Below are 25,439 nucleotides of genomic sequence, written 5' to 3' on the forward strand. Positions count from 1 at the left end.
AAGATACGTGTAACAATTGTTACTGCGAAACGAAAAAATGGATAAGGTATTTTGTTATAGAATATTTTATATTCCATTTGCATTTTTTCTGTAGATCACCGATGGGTATAAAACGTTTTTAAAATCTGGAGTGACGTTTGCGCATGCTAAATGGGATGTCTCCGTAAACGAGTGTTTTGCGAAATAATATACAACTAAAAAGTCAAATATCTTTGGGCAAATATGCATACGAATTATTTGCAGTAGTTTAATATCCAGAATTTTTTACGTGTCCTAAAGCAATATTTTAAGCAATATAATACTTTATATCCTGTGGTTAGAGTGAACGAAATAACTTGAAGGCCCTAAATATGTCATTTGATTATGGCGTTAGAAAAAAATGTTGAAGAAAAATACTATTTGTTTATGTCAAGCAAAATATTTTATTGTATTATTTTTACCTTCGATTTTGTCGAAAACGAAGTAAAGTATTAAAAACTTTTATTCCACATCCCTTTTCCGCTTATATTACCAGTTCTAGGACATCCTGTATTATGATCTTTATGTGACTGTTACGAGACAGGACGCGAGCAGCGTGAAAGGCCGGTGAGGATAGATATATTTCCAAAGAATGTAGTGGTTGAAGTGTTAGTTGATACATCAGACGAAACTGATAGTTTCTTACTGACAGTAAGCCGTTGGGATTATTGTAACAGAGAGCGAACTTGATATAAAATGTTGTAACCTGATGTAAAATGTCAAGTGCTTGTGGACAAAACTGATCTGTGATCAGTGAGCCACAGGAGTGTGAATTTCTGATGCGAAATCAGGGTGTCACTAGGATCAATTTTACAGACGAATTCAAAATAAATTGAGGTGTTGTTGAGAAGATTGGCAAGTTCAAACAAACGAACCAGATGCAAAATCAGGGTTCTGTAAGAAGGTTGAATAATGTAAAAACGAACTTGCCGTTATAGGTAGCTATAAGATGCAGACGAATCTGATGTAAAATCAGATAGCTGTTGGATAGGTTAACTTTCGTGAATAAACCTGAATAAATTGAGGAGCCACTAGGCTGGATACAGTTTCCTTCGGAAGTAAAGGCATGCAGACGAATCTGATGTGGAATCAGAGAGCCGTAGGAAATGTTAGCAAGCTTCGTAATTTGTTAATTATTAATTGATACAACTTGAGTGGCTAAGCTGTATCGTAAAGGATCTGTCAACATCGAATGGGATCGCTTAAGGTAATTATAGGTTTGATAGCAATCTAGTCAAATTGCAATGAATACTTTCGTATGTTCTAAAATCAGTCTTTACGTACAGGTGTATAGTATAGTGTTGTCGCGTAAAGTGTATAATTTTAACACATTCGTCGCCCAGCGTAATACGGTTGAGTTTCTCGTCGGGCCCAATTGAAAATCCTATGAACTTCAACAAGAACAGCGTCACTCATATTTGGATGACGGGGCACCTACGGAAGCATACCTGTCACTCAGATATCGGTGACGTGGCAACGAACGTGTTAATGCTAGGTGTTAACACACTGGCGATGCGAGGACTTACAACATGGCCGTAAAAATTGCCAAACAGAATTTATGCCGATTCACGGATTCTATGAGGTTAAACTGTAGACTCGAAAGGGAACTTTAGCCCGATCTAACTGAATAGTAATCAACTCTGACGAACTTGACTGTCAACGTGATGATACTGTTCTGAACCAGTTAGGGCTACAATCTCGGGGTTTATATAGGCTGACAAGTGAGTGAGGAATCATTAGAAATTTCCATATAAGGAAATTTCTCACGGTTGGTACAGCATCGTGGTTGCTACCCAGCTGCTCGGAGTCGCGCTCTCATTAAGATAAATAAGAAAAAACCAAGTGCTAGGACGTTTTTTTGTAACAGACAGAGAGTCGAATATTTGTGAGAGTAACGGAAAATATTCTCCATACATAATATGACCTTGAATACAAAAAATTCACGATTCAATAATGATCGTGAAGTTCTAAATCGAAAATTTAAAAAATATTTATAAAGATGTCTCAATAACATCAAAAAGCCTGCGACAAAGAATTATTGCGTCATGCTAAATTGCTTAGCAATAAATTACGACGTAAATTTATTTGAATTTAAGTTAGTTTAAGAGAATAATAGGAAAAAGAATAAGAATAAGAAAGTTAGTTTGAATAACGAATAACCTGGTTTTATACGTTATCTTACATTTATAATTGAAATTATTTGTTATTTGTAAATAACAAATATATTCCAGTAATATATGTATGTATATGTTTCTGTAAAAGTCCGCAAATTATTAAGGGCCTAGGATCAGATATGTCAGAGCGGCGACATTACCGACAAAATTAAGCAAAAACATGAGTTTACGTCCTGCGATTTTTCGTCCATATATGAGAAGATTTTAAGTTGGGAATGGGTTAATTCGGAAGAAAAAATTTGAATGCAGCGCATTCAATTTGTGATGTAACAAAATTGTGCGTATATTTAGAAATACGACCGTTACAAAGTACAGCAAAAATCTACCATTCACAGCCATAGAATTGAAGCACTCTTCTGTAATTTGGAGAGTGTTTTGAACAAAATTACGAGTTGATGAACTCTTTTTCTTTTGAATGAACCCTTTCGAACTCAAAATCTTCTCATATAACGACAAAAAGTTACAGGGCGTAAACTCATGCCACAGTATTGCTTTTTGCTAGGTTATCGATAAAATAGAATAAAAAATGTAACAAATTTAGTTGGGCTTTTGCGAACCACACGGCGCCTAATTTGGAAGGCTGCCGATATAGAATCAGAATCTGTGATACCGAAATTGGAAATGCGAGTTACTGAAAATTTCCCTCTCCACCACACACTCCACCCCAGGAGTTGCGTGTACACAAGCTCGGCGCTTCAAGCCACTTTGGACAGCTTCGGAAAGTCAAAAGAGAAGGCGAATGTAAAGTGAACAATTGTTCAAATATTTTCACTTTCCAATTTACAGTTAGAAGAGGATTCTTCGGTGTGGTCCTCAGAAGGTTGAATGAAATTTTAAGAAATAAATCTAGAAATTAAACGATAACATTTTGTGGAATACCTTGTTTCAATGCGTATTTCTTATTAACAATTAAAACCGATCTATATATATAGGCTGTAGTAGAACGCGTGGTACCATAGACCATGTACACTTATAAACACGGCATCAAATAATTTCTCTGAAGCAAAGATAAAAGATCTACTCGATGTCACATGTGAGCAAGTTGTATAAGCAATGCTAGTATGATATACAGAGTGTTTCTAAATTCGTGCAAAAATTCGGAAATGTAGGTAGAAGACAAGAAAATAAACCGAAAACTTCGTATACAATATTCTCGGAAACGCTTAGTTTGTTAGTTATACGCGATTTTATATTTCGTAAAAAACTGATGTAACAGTGACCACCCATCCCCTTTAAGGTCAGTGTCCAGGCTTCGACGAGGCCTCGAACTTTTAAAGATCTAGGCATTTCTGGGCCTAAGTGAGCCTCTGACGACTCGCAACGCGTGTCGAGAAATACTTCATCGAATGGGAAAGCATACTTTCTAATTGAAAATACTATTGATATTTATCTACGATTAAGGGGTTGCTTTGGCATTTTTAGAAAGTCGAAAATTTTGCTTTCTCATAAAGGGATAGCTTGAACCTTTTTAAACAACGTGGAAAGATTTCATACTAAAATATTAAAAATGAAATTCGGTTTAAATGCCCTGTCATTTCTCAAAATGTTTCACAATGTATTTTTACATGTAAACTTTTAACGCCACTCCGACTAAAGTATTAAAGAAGAACGCTATGTGTGAATAATAAGGACTTACCATAGGTTTATGATCGATGTTCGAAATGGCTTCCACCCTCACGCAAACATATCTCTAGGCTTTTCTGAAAGCATTCCTGAATTTTCAAAAACATTTTGAGAAACGACAGTGCATTCAAACCGAATTTCATTTTTAATATTTTAGTATGAAATCTTTTCCACGTTATTTAAAAAGGTTCAAGCTATCCCTTAATGAGAAAGCAAAATTTTCGACTTTCTAAAAATGCCAAAGCAACCCCTTAATCTACCACTCTTAATCTTAATCCACCCTCTATCTAAAAAACTAACAAACTAAGCGTTTCCGAGAATATTGCATATGATGTTTTCGGTTTATTTTCTTGTTTTCTAGCTACATCTCCGAGTTTTCCCACGAATTTAGAAACACCCTGTATGCACCCTATGCAGTTTAAAAAGAGCGATATACCAATGTTACAAACATGTAAAACTATTTTATCCTTCGACATGAATATGTTGTTAATTTTTGTATGAAAAAAATAAATTTGTTACATATATTCTTTTTGAAGTATACAAGATAATATTTTTTATAGGTATATATTTTAGTCATTAATTTTTACTTTACTTCTACAATTTTAAACAGTATGTATTATTTTATAAATAAAACTTATATTATTATTACTAAAAAATAGTAATATTATTTGAATCCGATATTGAGATACTGATAATAACAGGTACCTAATTAATTATCTTCTTAAAACTTATTTTAGCTTAAACAAGTCATAAAAGTACGAATAGTACATAAATGTTTGGAGGAAAATTATTTATTTCTAATTGTAGATTATAAAATAAAATAGTCAGCCTGCTGCGTATTTTATTATCATGAACTAAACTTGCTATATATTGCCTATATATAAACTTGCCTATATATTGTGTATTTCCTTGTAACCTTTAACACAACATGTTTGCACAATTTTTAATCATTTATAATGGAAGTTAATGCCGTGTCAACCATTTTGAATCATCTTTTGCTTACATGTGATGTCACACTTTCCACGTTATCTTCGCCTCACTCGAATCCTGAAGTTTCTATACACGCACTATACACAGGGCGCGTCTATAAATACGAATGGTCTAAGCGTGGTACAACTGCGAAAGGCGTCCATATGTAAAAATAACCCGAAAATAATGACCTCTATTCATACATGACGCCCGAAAATAGTGAGGTACACATATACCAGACGAATCTTTAAATTTAATTTTCCTGAAAACTAAATACCGTATAAAAAGAATTATATTCTTCGTTTTCTGCTTATTTTTATATGTATGTTTTTGTCTTATTTTATATGTACTTATTGTATATGTATGTTTATATGTATTCTCTTCCCGGTTGTGTCGCACGTCCTGTCACATCGTACATGTTCAGAAGTTAGTAATATTCTCAAAACAAGCGGTTGGGTAGCTGCGGATTGTAGTTTCATTATGAGTAATCCGTTCCATGTTCGATACCCAGTATGGAAGGAACTATTTTTTTTAAATGTTTAAATTGCATGTAATAGTATTTTACAAATATTGTAATTTCTTTATACACAGTTTTGTTTATAAATATATATCTAACACATAAGTACGTTCATCTTGTTGAATATATGGTTACATATTGTTAGACGTAACAAAAATTAAATCTGCGTATGGACTAAATGTTTATGATACATGACAAAAGGTTACAAATGAAAATTTGGACTTGTCACAGGACCTGTCATTTAAAAAGGATAACCTGTCATCATTCGCAGTTACCCAACAGCCTCCCTTGAAACTATTATGATTTTCTAAGTACATATATATGGACTTGTTTTAATTTTTCATAAACAATACATATACAGATATTCCCTAGAATGCCATCGCTTGATCTCAAAACTTATCCTTCAAAATTTCATAAAAATCTCTGGGACCAGATCAGTACTGTCGCTACGTGGTTGCTTCAGGACCCATAAGACAAGGGCTCCCATACAACAATAAAAATATACATCACTTAACCAAAAATTCCGTAGTGTAAACAAACAGAACAGTATTAGCAACCGTTGTCAAAAATTTCAAGCAAATCGAATGAAAGTTCACATGTGAGTTACGGAGTTAAATGTGAAACAGATGTCTTTTCGGATGCTTGATCTAAATATTCTTAATTTTATGCGTATTTAAGTTTGCATAAAAATAAAATAATATATATTCTGTATAATTTATTTATTTTAATGGGGTTCCAGAGATTTGGAACGTCTTGGGTTTGTTGAAGATCCGCCACTGCCCCCTTTTACAAATCGAAAAAAGAAAATATTTGGGCAAATGAAAAGATTGTACCTGGTTCGTGTCGCTTGGCGGCAACTTGAACAGTAAATCTTAACGTTTCAAGAGCGACAGAGTAAGGGTCACATTTGCCCTCTCTCTCGACTTTTTGCGATGAAGCGACAAGCTCGCGTACACGTGGCTATAGTAGAATTAATTTCAACAGGCGGCTCAGGGTCACACAGCCCCTCACGCGCCTTTCTGGTGGACAGAGGAGTGAGCTCACGGATATTCCACACGCGTGGCAAGTGCGTCCGCGCGCACGGGGAACTACCGCGGTGGGGGAACCCACCAGAAACGCGCGTGAGGGGCTGAGTGACCCTGAGCCGCCTGTTGAAATTAATTCTACCATAGTATAATAACATATGTAGTGGAGTGGGAAATTTTCTAAGTCGCGTTTCCAATTTGGAACCATAGAGTGATTCTATGTCACCTTCATTAGACAGTCACGTCTCCACGTGTTTGTTATATTCCTATAACGAAAACTATACAGATATCGACCTGTCAATTCCGGAAAGTCTCGTGACTACCGTACCACCTTAAATCGTATATTTTATCGGTAAATTCTAGTATTTACCAGAGGTAGGTGATAAAAGTCTGAAAACAGTTTGTTAAAGCTTCTATTTCGGTCCTTTATCAAACCACTTCGGTAAATGTTAGGTATTTTCTAATAAAACCTAGGATTTGACAATTTTCGGACTTTTATAGTAACATATAAAATGCATGACGTTAGATGGCAATTAAATTAAACGTCAACAGCTGTTTATTTTTCTTACCCCCCGCTGTCAATCGCAAAAAGACGAAGTCAGTTCATTACATGGCTGTCAGTACATCGCGACTGAACGACTAACGAATAACTAATAATTGATGCAGGAATTGCAGTGGAATAACGAATAAACGCAAAATGAAAAAAATAATGTTGTTCAAAAAAACAACTTTTGTTGTTGAAAAAAATAACTGTTATTCATTATTCGAATAACGCTCAACAGTAACGCTCTTTTACTATGTAAGATAATTTTATCTTGTAAATATAAACATTGAAACTAAAATAATTAGACATACAACATTGAGAAACAAAAGTGAAATTTTAGAAGGATTTAAAGTTAGTATCTTCTGAGTATAAAACAATCACTTTGTATAATAAACTAGCACCTTTTATTAACAAAACTCTTGACTAAAATGTATGTATATATTGATGAAAAATATTTTTATAAACTGGCTTTACCTATTATGTTGTCATTGTGGTGCGTTTAAACTAAGTAAGCAAATGCTTGTTGTTCTTCTACTTCAGCAATATTCAAGTTATTATGAATGAATAAAATCGATGTGTCACTAGAATTTTGTTCAAGTGGAGGAAAAACGAGCATTTGTTCACTTAGCCTAAAATCTAAACATACCATTAAACTGAAGATTACTTGCATTTTAAACCACTTACACATTAATCAATCACCTGAATACTATTATTTATACATTTAATGAACAATTAATACTAGAACCACCAAAAAACCCAAAATGCCTCATGTACATTTTATTCTTTAAAACTATTATGTTTGTTCTCTATTACTGTTGAATAAATTTAAAAAGACACGTGAATTAAGATTATTTCTGCAAATAATGTACTTTCCTAATAAAAATAAACGTAGATTAACGTTAGTAGTTGTAGTGTTAATAACAGACAGTATAATATACTTAGAAAGACTCCTTTCAGAATATAATTAAAGCACTTTGGGGAAAGTAGCAAAAGTGCTAAATTTGAAAAATTTTGCAGAAAATGTAAATAAACTACAACTATACTTATTTCTTCTATAATCCAAGAATTCAAAACACCATTTTATTGGTTTTCTGAGTTTTTGTTTATAGTATCTAAATACAAATATAATTAATTTTTAAATTTTGAAACAGGAACAACAAACATATGTTAACTTTTACTACATTTTTTTAAACAAATAAATATTTTTGAACTCTACTGAATTTGTTGCTCAAAAATATACAATAGCCCCATTTAGTTTTTGAGGTAATAAGTTATAGATTTTATACCATCAACTTGTCAATGATTTTCACCCTTTTAACATAAACATTAATCCCCAAAAATGCACTTTCTGACATTTTTTGGCTGTTCTATAAATTTAAAAAATGTCATTAAAATTGGTGATCAACACTTTACAATAATCTTTTGTAAGTGAAATCACTGATTAAATTAAACAACAGTATGAATCTATGTGGCTTTTTAGTATTTCTCCATAAATTTTAAGATTCATCAATTTTTGTAAATTTTGTACTTTTGTAAAGAGTACAAAAAATAATGAAAATATTTTTTTATAAACACGGCTGTTAAACAAAAGCTTTAATACTATTTTTTAATTTGAATATTTTGAACCATACATTACACATAAAGAAACTTACAGATTAACTACTTCCTTAATATTTCAAAGTAAATGCGCAATATGAAAAACATATAATTTTACAAATAATTACTCACTTACTTACCAACTACTAATCTTTCATCATCTGGCACATCTTTAAATATTCGCTTGAAGTCTTCCGATCTAGATTTATACGTTGGATAGAGAACATTATACCAAGATGACTTTTTCTTGCTGCGTTCACTGTTACGTGTTTCTTTTTTACCTTCATGTGGAAGTTTTATAATTTGAGAAGAATCTGGTGATTTGTTTGTTATATCCTAGTATATGTAAACAATATGTACATTTTAAAAGATTCTATGAATTATAGCAATGCCAGCTTAATTGTCATGGATCCAATATTTTATTCTGATGAGTAAAAAGTAGGCAATCAACATTACTAAGTGTCTTTTCTCTTGATATTACTTTGGGGTTAAAGTAAACTTTGGAAAAAACATTAAGAGAAGATACAGTAAAGTAATACTTTGATTAGTGTCAATTACAAATTAGATTACAGATCATGCGTTAAGAAAGAAAACACATTTCATTTATCTTCTATAGGATTCAAAATATCACATTCCATTTTGGTTTACAAAGAAAAGCACATTCATAATTTACTGCAAAGGAAAACATGCTATGTGCCATTATGTGTGAAATAGTAAAATAATTTACTTTTCGTGACAAAGCTGAAGAATGCTATTATTCATAAAAAGAGATGAAATGTATTGTTTTTTGTAGATAGTCGAAATACGCCACTTTTCGTAAGATAAATGAGAGGTAATACTTTCCTTATCGCACATTTAGGTAATGTGAAAGCTTACTTTGTAACAACGATTTTAAAAATTGATAAGATAATATAAGATATTTGAGAAAAATCCATGAGAGCTTTACAGACATTGCTATATGAGGCAAAAAAATGTTTTAAAGTTGAAAGATTAAAATATAAAAACCCACACGTAATTGTTGTTCCTCAATTTTGTTCACATTATTAGACTCTTTAACAGCTGAATCATAATGTCCCTTAGAGTGATCTTGTTTACGACATACTTTTGGACTAAGACGTGGAGATAAATTTGGACTTGAGATTGGAGTACATTTTTCTCCACATCCTCCTGTAGGTATTTCTTGAATATTGTCAGATATACCATTTCCCATATTTGTCATTGAGTTCTGATTTTCTAATCCAGCTGAACTTATGTTATTCATAACTTCATGACTAGATATTAATAAATCTTCCACTGACTTATTCCTAGCAAAGTAATAATGTAATATTAAAATTAATGTAAATATAGAATAATATCATAATGATTTATTATAAAATAATACATACATGCTTGTAGTTGGGTATTTTTGAAGAGATTCCACTTCAAAGTACATAATAATTAGACTCTGTTGTCATAAATTGTGTTTGATAAATCTGTTAATTTATACAACAATATTATCAAATAACAATGTTGTAACTCAGTAATAGTTCATTAATATTAATACCACAATTCCGTATTTTTATTATAATCACATTTTGAAAACACAACATACGTGTGCCTTTTATAAAATATGTTATCACTACAACAATCCATTTCAAGTTAAAATATAAATTATCTAGCACATGCCAATTCTTTTAATTTATACAAAAGCATGTTATTAGTTTGTCTTTTTAATCATGAAATCTGCACTTTCTTATCGGAAATTTCTTTCACGTTTAATTTCTTCAAACAAAACAGAAGACAATGCGCATATCACGAACATTCCACCATACTGAATTACAATCTTCTTTCTAGTTACCCGATCTGCATTAAACTTTATGAAAGATTAATGCGCATACATTTTGATCAACATGGTGATTATTTAAATATTAATTTAAAATGAATCAATTATTGTAGAAATACATATTTCATCTTTTAGTAAAATTTTATTCTTATATTAAAACAGTAAACATCTTATTTAATAGTTTATTTCAATAATATAATTACATTTATGCATGAAACTAAAATTCTTTGTTTTAAATTCTACATACATATGTATAATATATATGTATTAGCTTATCAATATCGAATTAATTGATCGGTTTTTCATTGTCAACGCGATTCTTTCAATGCGATATTTGCACGCAAGTTCATGTAAACACTGCTTATTCGCTGATTTTCGCGTTCTGCCGAGTGCCTACCATGACCCTGCTACGTGCTACGTGTTTTATTTGCATTCCACATCCACAAGTATTAGTCTGCGGTTTATAGTTTTTGATACACAACGGTTCAAAACTGAAATTATAAACATAACGATAAGTGTTGAATATGTAATTAAGTTTCGTGAAGTCCAAACTATAACCGTAGTATATATGTACATGCATTTAAATGTAATAATATATTTTTATTTTACACGGAAAACAATAGCAGAGGTTATACATACATATAAGCAGTGCTAAACAGTGCTAAATATTGTTTCTATTGTACTTAACTCAGTGTTATACTCAAAGAATTTAATATAATTGTGACATACTCGGCTAAATTTTGAGAACTAGTTTTCTTAGATTTGTTTTAAACGAAAACGAACTGTTTTTTTGAAGCAGACTAAATACTTTTATCATGGAATTGACAAAACCAGATAGAGTTAGTCGTTGCACATGGACACTAAATGCAACAAATTCACCACATACAACTCGAACAGAGTAAGTCTATGAAATGTAAATGATTACTAACTGGTATAGATTACAGGATTGACAAAATGACGAATAGAATGCATCAGATGAAATATTTATTGGTATATAATAGGCATAATATTGCTATACCATATGGTTAAGTTTATATGATATTTTTAAAACAGTTAAAACAGTATTTCGAAAGCCATTTAGTAGTAGAAGATATCGCACATATGCAACAAAAGCAAATTATCATTCTTTCATTTTTAGAAGCAAAACCAGATCGGATATTATGTTATAGGATATTTTATGATCCAATTGGAATATTGTAATGGTTATATTCATAAAGTATATGTTGTAAAAGAAAAAGTATTAAAAGTTTTTATACAAACCATTCAATTGATGCTTATATTTTTAAATATATACCTGTACCAATAATTTTGTTATATACTATATTGATGGTACAAATAGGAAGATGATTCTACTTAAAAATATAAGTTGACAATATACAATAAAACTTTTTATGTGATGTTCCTTTTTTGAAGCAGTTAAGAAGGAATTTTGACCAAATATAAATGTACAAAAGCTTTTAGATATTTGAAGAGTACGTAGAGTAAAAGGAACATTTATAGTCTGACCTCTTGACCCTATTGTAAAGGAGAAATGATCTCCTCATTTTATGTATACCTTAAATGCTCAATTGTATACTTTACTAAGTAATCCTTCTGTTTGTATTATCCGTTTTGAAACTTCCCACATAGTTAGAATTGATTACACTGAACATACTAACAGTAAAAAAATATTTGTCAAGTATTTTCAATTATAGCTTAAAAATTTTTTAGCACTTATGTCTCTTTCCACAAGAATGCTTCAATTATTTGATAATTATACATATCTGTACATATAATACATTTATACTTCTAATATTAATAATTTATTTCTTTTAATTATATATTATTGACCTTATTTGGAATTTTTATTTCAGGTTCTATGATCGTAGTAAAATAATGCCCGATATTTTAACAGCTATTGGACAAACACCACTTATAAAATTAAATAACATTCCCAAAATGTATGATATTAAATGTGAAATGTGTTAGTATTAATTTTACATAATTTACAAAGTTGCTTGTAAATGTATGATAACAAATGTACAAACAAGTGTATAATTTTTAGATGTAAAATGTGAATTTCTGAATCCTGGTGGTTCTGTAAAAGATAGAATTGCATATAGAATGATTCAAGATGCAGAGGAAAAAGGTTTATTGAAACCAGGATATACAATTATTGAACCAACAAGTGGTAATACAGGAATCGGTTTAGCAATGGCTGCTGCAGTTAAAGGTTATAAATGTATTATCGTTATGCCAGAAAAAATGTCTAATGAGAAAGTTCATACGCTTCAAGCGCTTGGTGCTAAAATTGTTCGTACACCAACAGAAGCAAGTTGGGATAGTCCAGAAGCGCATATTAATGTTGCACACAAATTAAAAGAAGAAACACCAAATAGTATTGTTCTCGATCAGGTAATATTTTATATAAAAAATATAAGTACTTTGAAGAACTTTACTATGATATTAACACTTAATACAATTTTATTCTTTTTATGCTACATGTTTAGTACACTAATGCTGGAAATCCATTAGCACATTATGATCAAACTGCACTTGAAATTTGGAAACAGTGTGATGGCAAATTAGATTATTTGGTAGCTGGTGCAGGTACTGGTGGTACTATTACTGGTATTGGAAGAAAATTAAAAGAATTATCACCAGATACAAAAATTATTGGTGTGGATCCAAAAGGAAGTATTTTAGCTGAATCACCTGAATTACAAGATGTTGGTTTCTATGAAGTAGAAGGAATTGGGTAACAACCTTTTTAAGTAGAATGAAGATGCAACTTTCTTTTTCATTTTTAATAATTTTGATAATTATTTTTAGATATGATTTTATACCTACAGTTCTAGATCGTAATGTAATTGATAGATGGATAAAGACTGAAGATTGTGAATCATTAAATGCTGCTAGAATGCTTATACGGGAAGAAGGCCTATTGTGTGGTGGTAGTAGTGGTGCTGCACTTGTAGCTGCTCTTGCAGTAGCTAAAGATGTTCCTCAGGGAAAACGCGTTGTTGTCATTTTACCTGATGGCATACGAAATTATATGACTAAATTTGTATCAGATCATTGGATGGAAGCCAGAGGATTTTTGGTAAGTTAGTACAGTATTGTCGCGATAAATGTGAAACAGATCTCCACGATAAATGTGACAATTTTATAATAGTAGTACTAGGCGGATCTACTTTGGAACTACTCAAGCAATTAATGTGACATACCACAATGCTCGATGCTTGGTTGAAATGTGACATTAATCCACTAGATAAATCCTTACGTCGGTAAAACAATACTAATACAGCGATACAGATTTTTTTTCATAGCTTTTTATTTATAAAACTGTTATCGCAGTTGTCCGATTCTTTTGGTTAAAATTAAATTGAAGCGATATTATTTGAATAATACTTATTTAATAAGTAAAGATAACGAATTATCATTATTTATGAAAGAAATAAAAATGATCCAAATTATGTCGTATTTAGCTTTATTTTCATCAAAAAATACTTACAAATACGTTGATAAAAGTTTTACAAAAAAAGAACCAAATATTTTAAAAAATGTAATTGTACTGATGTTGTAAATGATAAAGTGGCTTTTTGTCATGATGCTTAATCCCTTTGTTTCTTTTAATTACTGTTCTTTACGACCGTCGTTGTCAACATAAATGTCAATATCGGTACCGAGGTTTTCACATTTCTCGCAACAATATTATATTTTATGTACATATATTTTGTTGTATCTTCTAATCATGTGTTTTTAATTTATAGACATCTGAATGCCAAAATACATTAAATAAATGGTGGTGGGATTTGCAAATTGCAAATTTGTGTTTTAATAAAACGCTCTTGTATAAGGAGAGTACAACATGTGAAGAAGCTAGTCGTATTTTTGAAAATACGAAGTGTAAACAATTAGTTATTAGTGATGATAATGTAAACATAAAAGGTGTAGTTACTTTAAGTTCACTTACGTTAAATTTAATATCTGGTAAAGTAAAACTTACAGAATCCATAGAAAAAACTATGATTAAACATTATGTAAAAGTTAAACTGACGGCGAGTCTTGGACAGTTATCACGTGTTCTCGAAAGAGAACCGTATGCAGTTATTTTAGATGATGAACATAATAATGCCTTTATTGGAATTGTGGATCAATCTCACATTTTAAATTATATTGTTAACAATAAGATTTAAAATCTAATAATCAATTGCATAGTAAGCGAAATGTTTTTAAATTTATACATTTTTTAAGTCTTGTCATTTTTATAATAATCAGTTTTCTATACTTTCTATTTTGTATTATTTTTAATTACTAAAGCACATATATTTAGAAGTATTAACATTGAAAATATAACTGCGCCGTTAAGGAAAATATACACAATTAATAAATAGATAATGCAGCGTTACGATCCGTAGATAGTTCTTTCGAATTCGGGATGCGTGCGTTTCCTGTGATCCATTCATTTAAATCTATGACCGAGGGAGTATCTACGGGCAAAGATAAAGACTGGATTTTTTTATGTCAAAAGTTTATTACAAAATCATTGTGCTCATACAGAGGTTCTATTTCGACTGACTAGACAATGTACCTCCCTTTGTATTTCTCTTTTTTGAGGGAAAGTTACGATTAGATTCTCGGAAAGGTAACACGGGAGATCTCTGGAAGTCTCTGAGGACGACATCGACTTAAGTGGAAAAATTTCTGATACTGTAATCATTCGAGGACGTCAAAAATTCATATGATGCTAGTTAGATCTATTATTTCCCTTTGAGGATTCTATGCATTCTTTTTCTGAATTATGACTACGCAAAAAGCATTGCGACGTAATAACGATGTTGTAACGTACTGTAGCGTATAGATAGATAGCAGTGTTAATCATAGTTGGTGTCTTTTATGTAACTTTATTCTCCTCCACTTGCTATCATTATCATATAGAAATAGTTTAACTAAAGTCAGTGTCAGTGACGTAGACCGGTCTTGGCCATCTCTTGCGTTTGGCATCCCTTCACGGTGTCGTGCGAGTACACGCGCCTGTGTTGCTGATCTTGACTTTAGTCAACATTTTATTATTTGATTAGGTTGCAGCTAATTCAGATGATGCTGTTACGCGTGGAGAATGTTTTTAATTTTTATTCGAGTAATTTTAGAAAGCGCATCTACTAAAAGAAATTGTCTTAGTATCTTTATCTCTAGTAGAAAGGGTGAGTGGTCCGAACATCTGCATCACAACCAAATAACAAACCGAACTTCCTTATCATATAGAAATTTCGTTGGATCCTCACTCCTTTTCTGGTCTATATAAACCTGTCGAATTTAACTCTCGTTGGACCACAACCGTGCTGTTACTTTAAAGTCATGTTCATAACAGGTGACATGTTGCAATAAAATCGGACCAAAGATCGGAAGTTCCTTCTGAATTTTGTTACCTCATAGGACCCGCGACTTCGGAATAATTCTAGCTGGAAATTTATTATACTAGTACTCTTAGTCCCCACATTGCCAGGGCGTCAACGTCAAACATATCATTGGTAATCTTTATATTTCACTGTTCCTGTAATTGTACAATTATTAATTTTTATAATATAGCCTTATAGTATTGATCATATGAACGAGCCTATTATTTCAAACCTACAATTATATCCAACAACCCTATATTATGATAGTTCCCACAGAATCAAGGATGGTATAAAACCTACTGTCAGGTTTGAATGAGGAAAGAATTCTTAGTAATTACTGGTTGGTGAGGCAATCCCTACTCTATTCGAAAACTTCTCTTTCCATCTTGTGATATCACTGGACAGCAGGTTTCACACTATGCCTGCATGTGCAGGGTATCGTGTGATACAACTTTATCAGTATCACCTGCGGTATCCAAATTTCACATCGGGTATGCCGCATAATTTCTATTATTGAAAACGATCTTTCGAACCCTGTGGCTGTCTGATTATCAGATTTTTCTATAAAATCTGACCTATCCTACAGCTTTCTAAGTTACACCGTCTGTATTCTACAGTACCCTGATTTTGTAACTGGTTCGTCTGTATCCTTTTTCAACCTCTTAGTAGCTTTCCGATTTTGCGTCGAATTCATTTGCTAAACTTATCCTAGTGATTCCTCGATTTCGTATGGTGCTCGTTCAGATAAGACATTTTTTTGCGGTATCCTGATTAAAAATCAGGTTCATCCGCAATTGCATCAGAGTCGACTCCGATCATTATTAACAAAATGAGTATGTTGTATGCAATTTAGAGATTTTTGAGAATGAGAAATGTTCACGGCCGTGGAACGCTAAAGCACTGTGCTCGCAGAAATAATTTAGACAATTTATAACTCAAAATTGAATGATTATATATTTTGTAAAGCAAGAAGTGTGAAAATGCGGCTGATCAGACTGATTAACTGGGTCCAAGTGTTATAAAAAAAATGGCTTTTTCAAATCAAAATAAAAACATTTTGATTTTTCCAAAGAACTTAGTTACTAAAAACCAATGAGAATATTACTTAATAATTAATATTAATAATTAATAAATTCCTATTAGTTATCACTGACGTCATAGTTTATCGATCTTTTATCTTATGAGTACATTATGTCTTGGCAATGAGTCTATTTCCTTAGAGAGAGAGAGAGAGAGAAGGGGGAAAAAGATGAAGTTTTTATGTTTAAAAAAATGTTTCTAAGCAAATATTGATTTATTAATTCATTACCTGAAATATCCTATTTGAAAATCTTCTAAACTAAATTCAAATCTATAAAATATTAACTTTACCCTTAACTGCTGTCTTTATTACATTCACCATTCAGTTTAAACTTCGCGCCTCCTGAAGTTACCATTACACATTGTTACACAACAAGTACTATATTCCTATACAAACAGTTTGCCACTCATTGATCTTCCCCGTACAGTAGTCACGTGCCTTTTGGAGATTGACATGTCAGTATCTACTGTTACAGTTTTCGTTAAAGAAATAACATTACCCACAGATACGTGGCTACCTGATGAACGTAAGATGGAGCCATTCTATGATGCGTTTCGATTCATTCTATGATTCTATGATTGCGGTTGAAAATTTCCCCCTCCACTGTACACGCTACTATACGAGCTATGCATACGTGAGCTCAGCGCACCGCGCTGACTTCGAACAGCTGCGGAAAGTCGAGAGAGAAGGCGAATGTGAACCTTACTCTCTCACCTTTGAAACGCCATATTCAGCTGTTCTAATCGCCGACAAGCGGCACGAGCCACATGCGATCTTTTCGATTGTCCAGATATTATAAGGGATTCAATATAGCACTGAATCGTGTGAATATAGTGGTATTTAGCTGGAAATATGGGAAAGTGGATATTTAGCTTTAACTTGAAATTTCCAAGTTTGCCGTAAGTTAATTGCTGCACAAGTGAATACTGTGTTTTTAAATATATACGTTTATTAGCAAAAGGAAAAATAAATAACAATCTTATATTATAGTCTATAGCAGGCTTCGGAATTAACTGCTCTTTTCGGCCGATTTTCGAAGGCGACGCCTCTTTTCTCCCTCGCACGTCACTTCTCTCTGCGGCGGCCCTAGTGCTCGGAAGGCCTCAGGCGCGTGCCACAAGAATCGCGCGTCAGGGGATACCACTGACAAAACAAAAACGCATCAACAATAGTACCTCATGGGTGATGTGGAAATCTATTGATATAAGTGTCGTCGCCCAAATGCGCCACGCACGATTTTTGTGGCACGCGCCTGAGCCCTTTCGAGCACTAGGGCCGCCGCGGAGAGAAGTGACGTGCGAAGGAGAAAGGAGGCGTCTCCTTCGAAAATCGGCCGAAAAGAGCAGTTAATTCCGAAGCCTGGTCTATAACGTACAAAAAGAGACGGTACAAGAAAGTATGACGAGGCTATTGACTCGATCTTGAGTACGCGTAGCTTACTCCCTTTTTACTAACACTAGTGTTTATTATCGCACTTAATGCTGCTATTTCCATATTTGACTAAAGTGACATCACTTGTACAGATTCGCTACTAAGCATAGAAAACGTCTTAAAACTGTGTTGATCATTTTTAAAGGTGATTTAAAGGTTGGGAGGGGTTGAGGATTGGGAAGGGAGGTGGGGGTAGGAGATAGACGGCAGCAGATACGTATTTGCATACATTGTAATATTTAATATTTATGTAAAGCGCGACTTGTACTTTTGCGATCACAGATTTGATCTGGTAGCTGCTAGGCTTCAGTCTTTGATACACAGTCTCATACGCACGCATACAGACCTATACTTACACTTGTTACATCTATGCCTATATACATTTATTTACATTTAAGGTATGTACTTATGATCTCTACAGATATGGCTACTTACATATGTACACGTTTATCTATACAGGGTGAGTCACCTAACGTTTGCACCTGAAATATCTTTATTGTTTTTAAAGATACGTCAAATGCCGAACGTTGGACGAAGTTGAATTGTTGAAGAGTATTTATTTTTAAAATGTTCTACACAAATTAACAAGACTTATTTCAAAACACCGTGTCGCAATTGATTTACCACTCGCACCTCGTGCTTTCATGAAATCTCACGCAGCAAACTGTGCACCCTCTTTTACATTTTAGTGCGTGGGTGCTGACCAATCAGCTATTTCTTATTTCTACTTCCGCACCATCTATTTTCTTGACTCGGCAAGCTTAATCTAAGAAACAAACGCTACGGAAAACTTTGGTAACTCATCGGAATTCCCTTTAGGTCTAAACATTGCACGTATATGCTTGTGCAGAAAAAAAATCTCACGTGAGAAGACAGCTACAAACGCTACACATATTTGTCAAATTCAAAATCATATTTGTACAATTTTTATTGTTGAGTTACTCTTATTTACGTTTGAGTTATACATACTATGTACAAGTATTTAAATATTGTTTGTGATATGTAGATCATTTTCTTTCAATTGTCAGCACCAACAGTTATGAATATAAGTTTGATACGTTTTATCCAGCATGTGCCAATGGTCGTTGATGGAACTTATCACCTAAAATATATGAAAATTTCAATATTATGACTTGTATAGTTTTATTTATTTATTTTATTAATTTCTTGGTTAGCTTTAAGGCTGTTGTCACGCTACAATCGTATTGGAAAATCAGTTGCACCTGGCTTCATGTGTCAAAATTAATTTGCAATAAAGTACAAAATTTATGTTAAATTATACAAAAAGGGTTAAACTTCAAATAAACTTAACGTAAATTCTAGTCAAGTATAAACCCATCCTATACAGGGTATCAAAAAAAAGGGTTTAAGACTTTGAGAGTTTATAGTACTCACCGAGAGGAGTAAAAACCGTCTAATCAACATAGGTTCAAAAATCAATCTTTTCGACGAAAAATTTACTTCTATTATCTATGTATATTCGATATCATGAATGAGTGTCTTCACGACGCATTGAATGTGAATAGAGGAATTGATTCAAAAGTACCTTCCAGGTTATCAGAACGAGATTATTAAACCAACATCAACAACGATTACTTCATAGCTTCAAACGTAGTACAAATTTTCAGTTTTCATTTAATATTGAGTGTAGTTGTGAGCGTAGTAGTGAGCCTAGTAGATATGAAGTTTGCATTGCAACAGAAGGAAATCACATCAAGCATATGTATCGAATATTCTTAGATATTAAAAGTCGATTTTTCGTCGAAAGGATTGACTTTTGGACCTATGTTAATTAGACATTTTTTACTCCTCTTAGTGAATACTATAAGCTCTTAAAGTTTTGAATCCTTTTTTTAACATTCTGTATACATAACTTTCTGCTTTAGTTTTGTTACTCTTAAAGCATGTGCTAAGATTAGTAATTATTTTCTATATTTTCTCCCATCTGTTGTCGATTACCTGATAGATTAACGTAGGAATTTGGTACTATGATACAGTCTTACTCGATTATATTTAGTTTATTATCAATTTGAGTCTGCATGTTCAAATTTTTGCATACGGGCCTAGCTAATAAAATAATAGTATAAATTATTACTTGAATTCGATTCTGGTGGGTATACTTCCGGATGACGGCATCGCAAATATCTTGCTGGGGGACAAATAGGCCAGGGTTTACAAAGACATTCAGGTTGCCCTTGACATTGGCTTAGTGGGCAAGCATCCTGAAGACCATCTCTGTGCACGCAATAGCATCTCGTGTATAAAATTCCAGATCTCATTTCAGGAAACTTTAAATCAGGTACTAACTAAAACAAAAATGACGTTTACATTTTCTTTTGCTACTATTATAATAATATTGATTGCGTCTTCGTTTCTGATTTGAAAATCTATTATTCCATTTACAAAAGACATTCAATTTTTATTCCATTAACACTTTCGCGATGATTAAACTGGCCGTTACTACATTGTCGCTCTACAGGCATGTTAGCCACGAATGTGCATTATACGTACTAAAGAATTTTTAAGGAATTCATTAAAATTTGTTTTAATATTTTAAATTCTCGTGCAGGAAAAACTTTGCGAGAAAGCACTATAGTGACGATTTGTATACAGAGGACGATTTCGTGAACAGCCACAATAGTGGTCATTCAGTATGAAGGGATTAAAAAGTATTTTTGAAGCAGCATACATTTTCTTTAAACTATTCTTTTTTTACGCTTCTCTATGTTAATATTTACACATATTTTAGAAGTCTATATATTCATTACTTTTAAACATTATAATAATTGCTATTTATATTTTAGGTAACTGATATTTGAATCACAATGTACAGGATGTCACAAAATTATATGTCACGACCACCATAGCGTGATTCTACACTTACGATTTGGTGAAAATTGACATAAAAAACTCCCCGCAAAATTGACCTTGACCTTGAAAAATCAAGATCAAAGAAGCAAAATTTTTTTGTTTAATCGTGTTCTGCTGGTCATAAGGACCAACTTTGTGAAAGAAACCATGGGTCGCATCTCAACCATTCTCTTAAAAAATGATGTTGCATTTCTTATAATGTTTGCAGCTTCTTTGTTCATAATGTTCTTTCATTCTGTAGTTAGGGAAATAGGAGTATCATGATTCTGATAATTTCATATCCAACGAGATAGCTTACTAATGATACCCGCCGAATGTTGTCATGCGAAATATTTTGATTGACTACGACCAAATGAGTGTTTGAACACGGGGAAGTATTTCGTTATATATCCCGAGCTAACGCATAATTCACCGCTGTTTTGTGAATAGTACGCTATTTACTTATATATGGGTGCTGGATGTAAAAATTTTACAAATAAGGAAGCTGCAAAAGTTATAATAAATGCAACATCATTTTTTAAGAGATCGGTTGAGATGCGACCCATGGTTTCTTTCACAAAGTTGGTCCTTATGACCAGTAGAACACGATTAAACAAAAAAAATTTTGTTTCTTAGATCTTGATTTTTCAAGGTCAAGGTCAATTTTGCGGGGCGTTTTTTATGTAAATTTCCACCAAATCGTAGGTGTAGAATCACGCTATGGTGGTCGTGACATATAATTTTATGACACCCTGTACTACATATAGGTTGCTCGGCTGCGAGTAGAAGAAAATTTTAAAATTGATTCTAAACAACGAAATAAATAAAAAATCATAAATAACGAAATAGTGGCTGAATCTTTGTTTATCAATAAAAATCGTTTAAAAATTGATAAAATTAATCTGCAACTGATAATATCTCGAAAATGAAATTTAACTGGTAATACGGTAAAGGACTTTTCGATTTTGAGGTGAAAAAATTGCGTATTTCAAGTGATCTCATATTTTTGTATAATCAAGTTATATGTACAATCACATTAGTTTTTAACTTTATTAAACTACCATGTGACAATGATCTTTTCCACTAGCATCCTGCGGAATGCAATCTTTTAATCCTCGTGTATCCTTTGTAGATGTATGCGTTTTACACGTAGTATCTGACTTCTTTTTTGACGTTCTAGTGTCTTTTTCTTCAATTGGGATCATCATGAACATTGGTGGTTTCACTTTTTTTATTTTCTTTGGTTCTTTTTGCTTTAACATGTCCATGTGATGGTAACTAGGATGCATAAAACAATTTCATCATTTATAAATTATGTATAAAAAATAATACAAAATATATAATCTAAAAGAAGTGAAAATTATGAAAAAAATATATTCAACAAAAAGACGTTTTCTTTAATATACTTAAACTTGCTTCTGTTACAATCATCGTAACTATTTTATAGACGTATACGATATGTTCAGCATGTGTCTTTTGCAATAATTCAATTATGCATATGTATATTCATTGCTGTGCACTTCTACTTTACAACTTACTGGTGCTCTTAGCGTCTTTCACAAACTTAATAAACCTGTTGCGCATGGAGAACTTCGCTTACAGATAGACTAAATATCTACTGTTGTATAAATATATTCTTTTTTAATCTCTTAGAAATAAATCTTTTTTCATATTTGTCCTCCCTTCATATTATTCCGCGTGAACACGATAAAATAAAAAATATTTGATCTTGAAAAATATGATCAAGACTAATTTCAAATATTTCTTTAAAACATTTTTTAGCTCTTAAATTCAGTCGAAGGAAAATTGAAAAAATGCACCATTAGGAATGAAGAAGAGTTAAAGTCTGAAATATATGTAGTTTGAGCGTTTAACTAAAAAATTAGTCGGTACGATATACAAAAGAATTCAAGAGATTATTATTATAATGTAAAACGAGGACCAATTAACCATCAGTTTAAGAAATTATGGTTAATCAATTTATGTTTACGGCGTCTTTTATGATCTTATTTTTATTATGATATTCTTTCTCATTAATTGAATTATTAACAAATTAATGTAAATCTTTTCTTCTTTTTCTAATATAATAACAAAAAAGTATTTATTTCTTACTTTCCTTGTTGGGAATATACAACAGTAAGTAAACTTTATCATAGTGTATGAAGACTTCTTATGTGTGTACACAGATTATAAAAACCTTCTATTAATACTAAGAAGTGTTATGTCGGAATTCATTATTTATCTTTTCCCAACTCCATTATTTTTTAAATATGCGATTAAACGATCATATTTTACATGTATATTTCCTTATTACTATGTGCGTATTTACACGTACATAACTCAAGTAACTACTTTTCCGCGAAAATGAGACGCGACTACCTAACCAATTGTGCATTAACATTTTAAACTAACCATTCTAATGCTGTTATCGCTGCCTTTAGTCCACAAATTATATCTGCTGGTTTAGTTATTTGTGTTGTCGACATTTTGATTTATTACTATTTTTATGTAGGATACTGAAGTACTTGTTAATTTATCATTATGTAGAAAATATTAAATTATAAAGCCATTGTAACAGGATTTGGAATATTTTGTTTCGTTTGTGTAGTGTTTGTTTTTTACAAATTTTACAAAAATTGTTTGAAATATATATTTACATGCACGTGCAACACATAGGTAAAATTCAAAATATGTTTCTTTTTTGTTATATAAACATTTTCGGAAAATAATATATTTTACTACTCATAAAATGTCCATAAGATGACATTTATGTACAAGTCTTATGATACTTTTTAAATTCGTTATTTTTTCTTTCTGTACTAGTTTGGACTTTAAAAACGAATTCTCATATGGTTAACTATGTGTTTGTCTACATATATGAGCGTATGCGCGTATATCAATCCTGTTGCGTGCTCGGATCGCCAGTCTGAACAAGTTTTTCTGATTCAAATAAATCAGTTATGCAGAATATATATTTTTCATTTTTAGACAAAATTAAATACATAAATTAAGAATATATGAATCAACCGGATGAGATTGCAACTAAAAACTGAGTGACCACCCAAAAGTTTTTACACATTGAACATGGAAATAATACGAGCTTGGGCCTAGGATCGAATATGTCAGGGCGGTGACATTACCGACAAAATTAGGCAAAAACAGAGGTTTACGCCCTGACGCTTTACGTCCTTATATTGAAAGATTTTGCACTGGGAAAGGGCTCATTCGATAGAGCAAGGTTCAATCTAGCCCGCTCTGGTCATGATTTCGCTCAGAACAATCTCTAAATTATCTAAAAATGCTTTGATTTCATAGCTGTGAATTTGTCGATTTTTGTTTCACTTTAAACGCTCATATTATTAAATATCAGCAGAATCTGGCTAAATCATAACCAGAACGCACTCAATTAAATCTTCCTCTATAAAATGAGCACTTTCCTAGCTTAAAAGCTTCTAATATAAGGACGAAAAGTGTAATAGCGTAAACCTCTGTTTTTGCTTAATTGTGTCGGTAATGTCACCGCCCTAACATATCCGGGTCTACCCTCTTAAATTAATCATTACATTACACCCTAATTTTTAAATGAAACCATATACAATTGAAACCTTGATATTAACAGAAAATGGAATAGTTTAAAGAAGTGAAACATAGAAAACAAAGTTGCTGTAGAGTTCCTCAAGGGAGAATCCTGTTATCAGCGGGCCAACTATTCATTGGTTACTGTTATTTTCAGATAAAACTAGTTATTTCCAGTTACGTTGGTACTATTACAGTGTGTTGTGATAAGAATGTTGATGCTGTTGGGTTGCCTACTATGTTCGATCAAGTTCCAGGTTTAATTTTAACCATTTCAATTTGTTATAAAATATTCATGTTACAATTGGGCTAAATATAATCTAATTACTAATTATGTTTTGTTTTTAACGAACATTTTATCATAAATGGATTCGCCGAGTTGTTCCAAAAATATAAATTTCAATAAAGACTCGTAAACATTAGAAGCGTCTATGATATTGTACAGAAAATAGATTAATAACACTGTTCAACACGGGTCTGATTTTGTAAGCGTGAATAAACATTTCTTATAGATTTCGACGTGCTGATTACGAATCTGCAAACCGTTTTTTTCCAGAACGTACAGTTTTTGAAAAAATCAATTTTGAAAAAAATGACAAATTTTCAACTTTGGGATTTTTCTGTGCTTTTGCCGTAGTTGTTATTTAGTTGCTCTTTGCACGAAATGATTCTGTGGACTCTCCCGAATAAAATAATATAAATAGTTATTAGATTATAAACATCGAAATAGGTTTAAATAACAATTAAAGTAAAAAGGACACCTAAAACGCACCCATTTTTGCTGATATTTTTCACTTTATTTCAAAAAGTAAGGGTCTAGGAGAAAATTTGA

General features: G+C 32.1%; 3 protein-coding genes across 6 annotated transcripts in view; 1 reads left to right on the forward strand and 2 right to left on the reverse strand.

The window, feature by feature from the left end:
* Positions 1-10,277, reverse strand: part of LOC143186751 (protein Aster-B) — a 43,721-nt gene extending 33,444 nt beyond the window's left edge. Inside the window, exons 1-3 of one of the 2 annotated variants that reach the window (XM_076390494.1) lie at positions 9,852-10,277; positions 9,476-9,770; positions 8,607-8,802 (exon numbers count right to left, since the gene is read on the reverse strand). In XM_076390494.1, coding sequence (XP_076246609.1) covers positions 8,607-8,802; positions 9,476-9,770; positions 9,852-9,898 — 538 coding nt within the window. In that variant the 5' untranslated portion in view covers positions 9,899-10,277. The remainder of the gene's footprint in view (positions 1-8,606; positions 8,803-9,475; positions 9,771-9,851) is intronic. The other variant, XM_076390493.1, reaches the window with a different exon arrangement.
* Cbs (cystathionine beta-synthase) lies at positions 5,066-14,562 on the forward strand. Of its 3 annotated transcripts, XM_076390495.1 has the most exons (7): positions 10,321-10,358; positions 11,088-11,186; positions 12,142-12,251; positions 12,333-12,682; positions 12,778-13,025; positions 13,100-13,370; positions 14,041-14,562. In XM_076390495.1, exons 2-7 carry the CDS (start codon positions 11,104-11,106, stop codon positions 14,464-14,466), a joined length of 1,488 nt encoding a protein of 495 aa, XP_076246610.1. In that variant the 5' UTR covers positions 10,321-10,358; positions 11,088-11,103; the 3' UTR covers positions 14,467-14,562. The 3 variants fall into 3 exon arrangements, with proteins under 3 accessions (XP_076246611.1, XP_076246610.1, XP_076246612.1); XM_076390496.1 differs by lacking the exons at positions 10,321-10,358; positions 11,088-11,186 and adding an exon at positions 5,066-5,106; XM_076390497.1 differs by lacking the exons at positions 10,321-10,358; positions 14,041-14,562 and adding an exon at positions 13,443-13,656 and having other exon boundaries at positions 10,681-11,186.
* A 4,680-nt stretch (positions 14,563-19,242) lies between these two features.
* LOC143186690 (uncharacterized) lies at positions 19,243-23,517 on the reverse strand. Its single transcript, XM_076390399.1, has 4 exons — positions 23,444-23,517; positions 22,093-22,309; positions 20,277-20,487; positions 19,243-19,283 (listed from the first exon to the last, which is right to left on the reverse strand). The coding sequence occupies exons 1-4, from the start codon at positions 23,515-23,517 to the stop codon at positions 19,243-19,245; spliced, it is 543 nt and encodes a 180-aa protein (XP_076246514.1).
* Positions 23,518-25,439: the final 1,922 nt, after the last annotated feature.

Source organism: Calliopsis andreniformis, unplaced genomic scaffold (genome assembly GCF_051401765.1).
Source record: "Calliopsis andreniformis isolate RMS-2024a unplaced genomic scaffold, iyCalAndr_principal scaffold0022, whole genome shotgun sequence".
Lineage (NCBI taxonomy): Eukaryota > Metazoa > Arthropoda > Insecta > Hymenoptera > Andrenidae > Calliopsis > Calliopsis andreniformis.

What these genes read in the sequence shown, in the direction of transcription:
- LOC143186690 (XM_076390399.1), bottom strand. Translation starts at nt 23,517, where the DNA reads ATGTCGACAACACAAATAACTAAACCAGCAGATATAATTTGTGGACTA. An exon ending in GAAAAGATCATTGTCACATG is followed by an intron (nt 20,488 to 22,092) that starts GTAGTTTAATAA and finishes TTTTTGTTTTAG; the next exon opens with TTAGTACCTGATTTAAAGTT. An exon ending in CCCACCAGAATCGAATTCAA is followed by an intron (nt 19,284 to 20,276) that starts GTAATAATTTAT and finishes CATATATTTTAG; the next exon opens with GTGATAAGTTCCATCAACGA.
- Cbs (XM_076390495.1), top strand. Translation starts at nt 11,104, where the DNA reads ATGGAATTGACAAAACCAGATAGAGTTAGTCGTTGCACATGGACACTA. An exon ending in CCACATACAACTCGAACAGA is followed by an intron (nt 11,187 to 12,141) that starts GTAAGTCTATGA and finishes TTTTTATTTCAG; the next exon opens with GTTCTATGATCGTAGTAAAA. An exon ending in ATAGTATTGTTCTCGATCAG is followed by an intron (nt 12,683 to 12,777) that starts GTAATATTTTAT and finishes CTACATGTTTAG; the next exon opens with TACACTAATGCTGGAAATCC.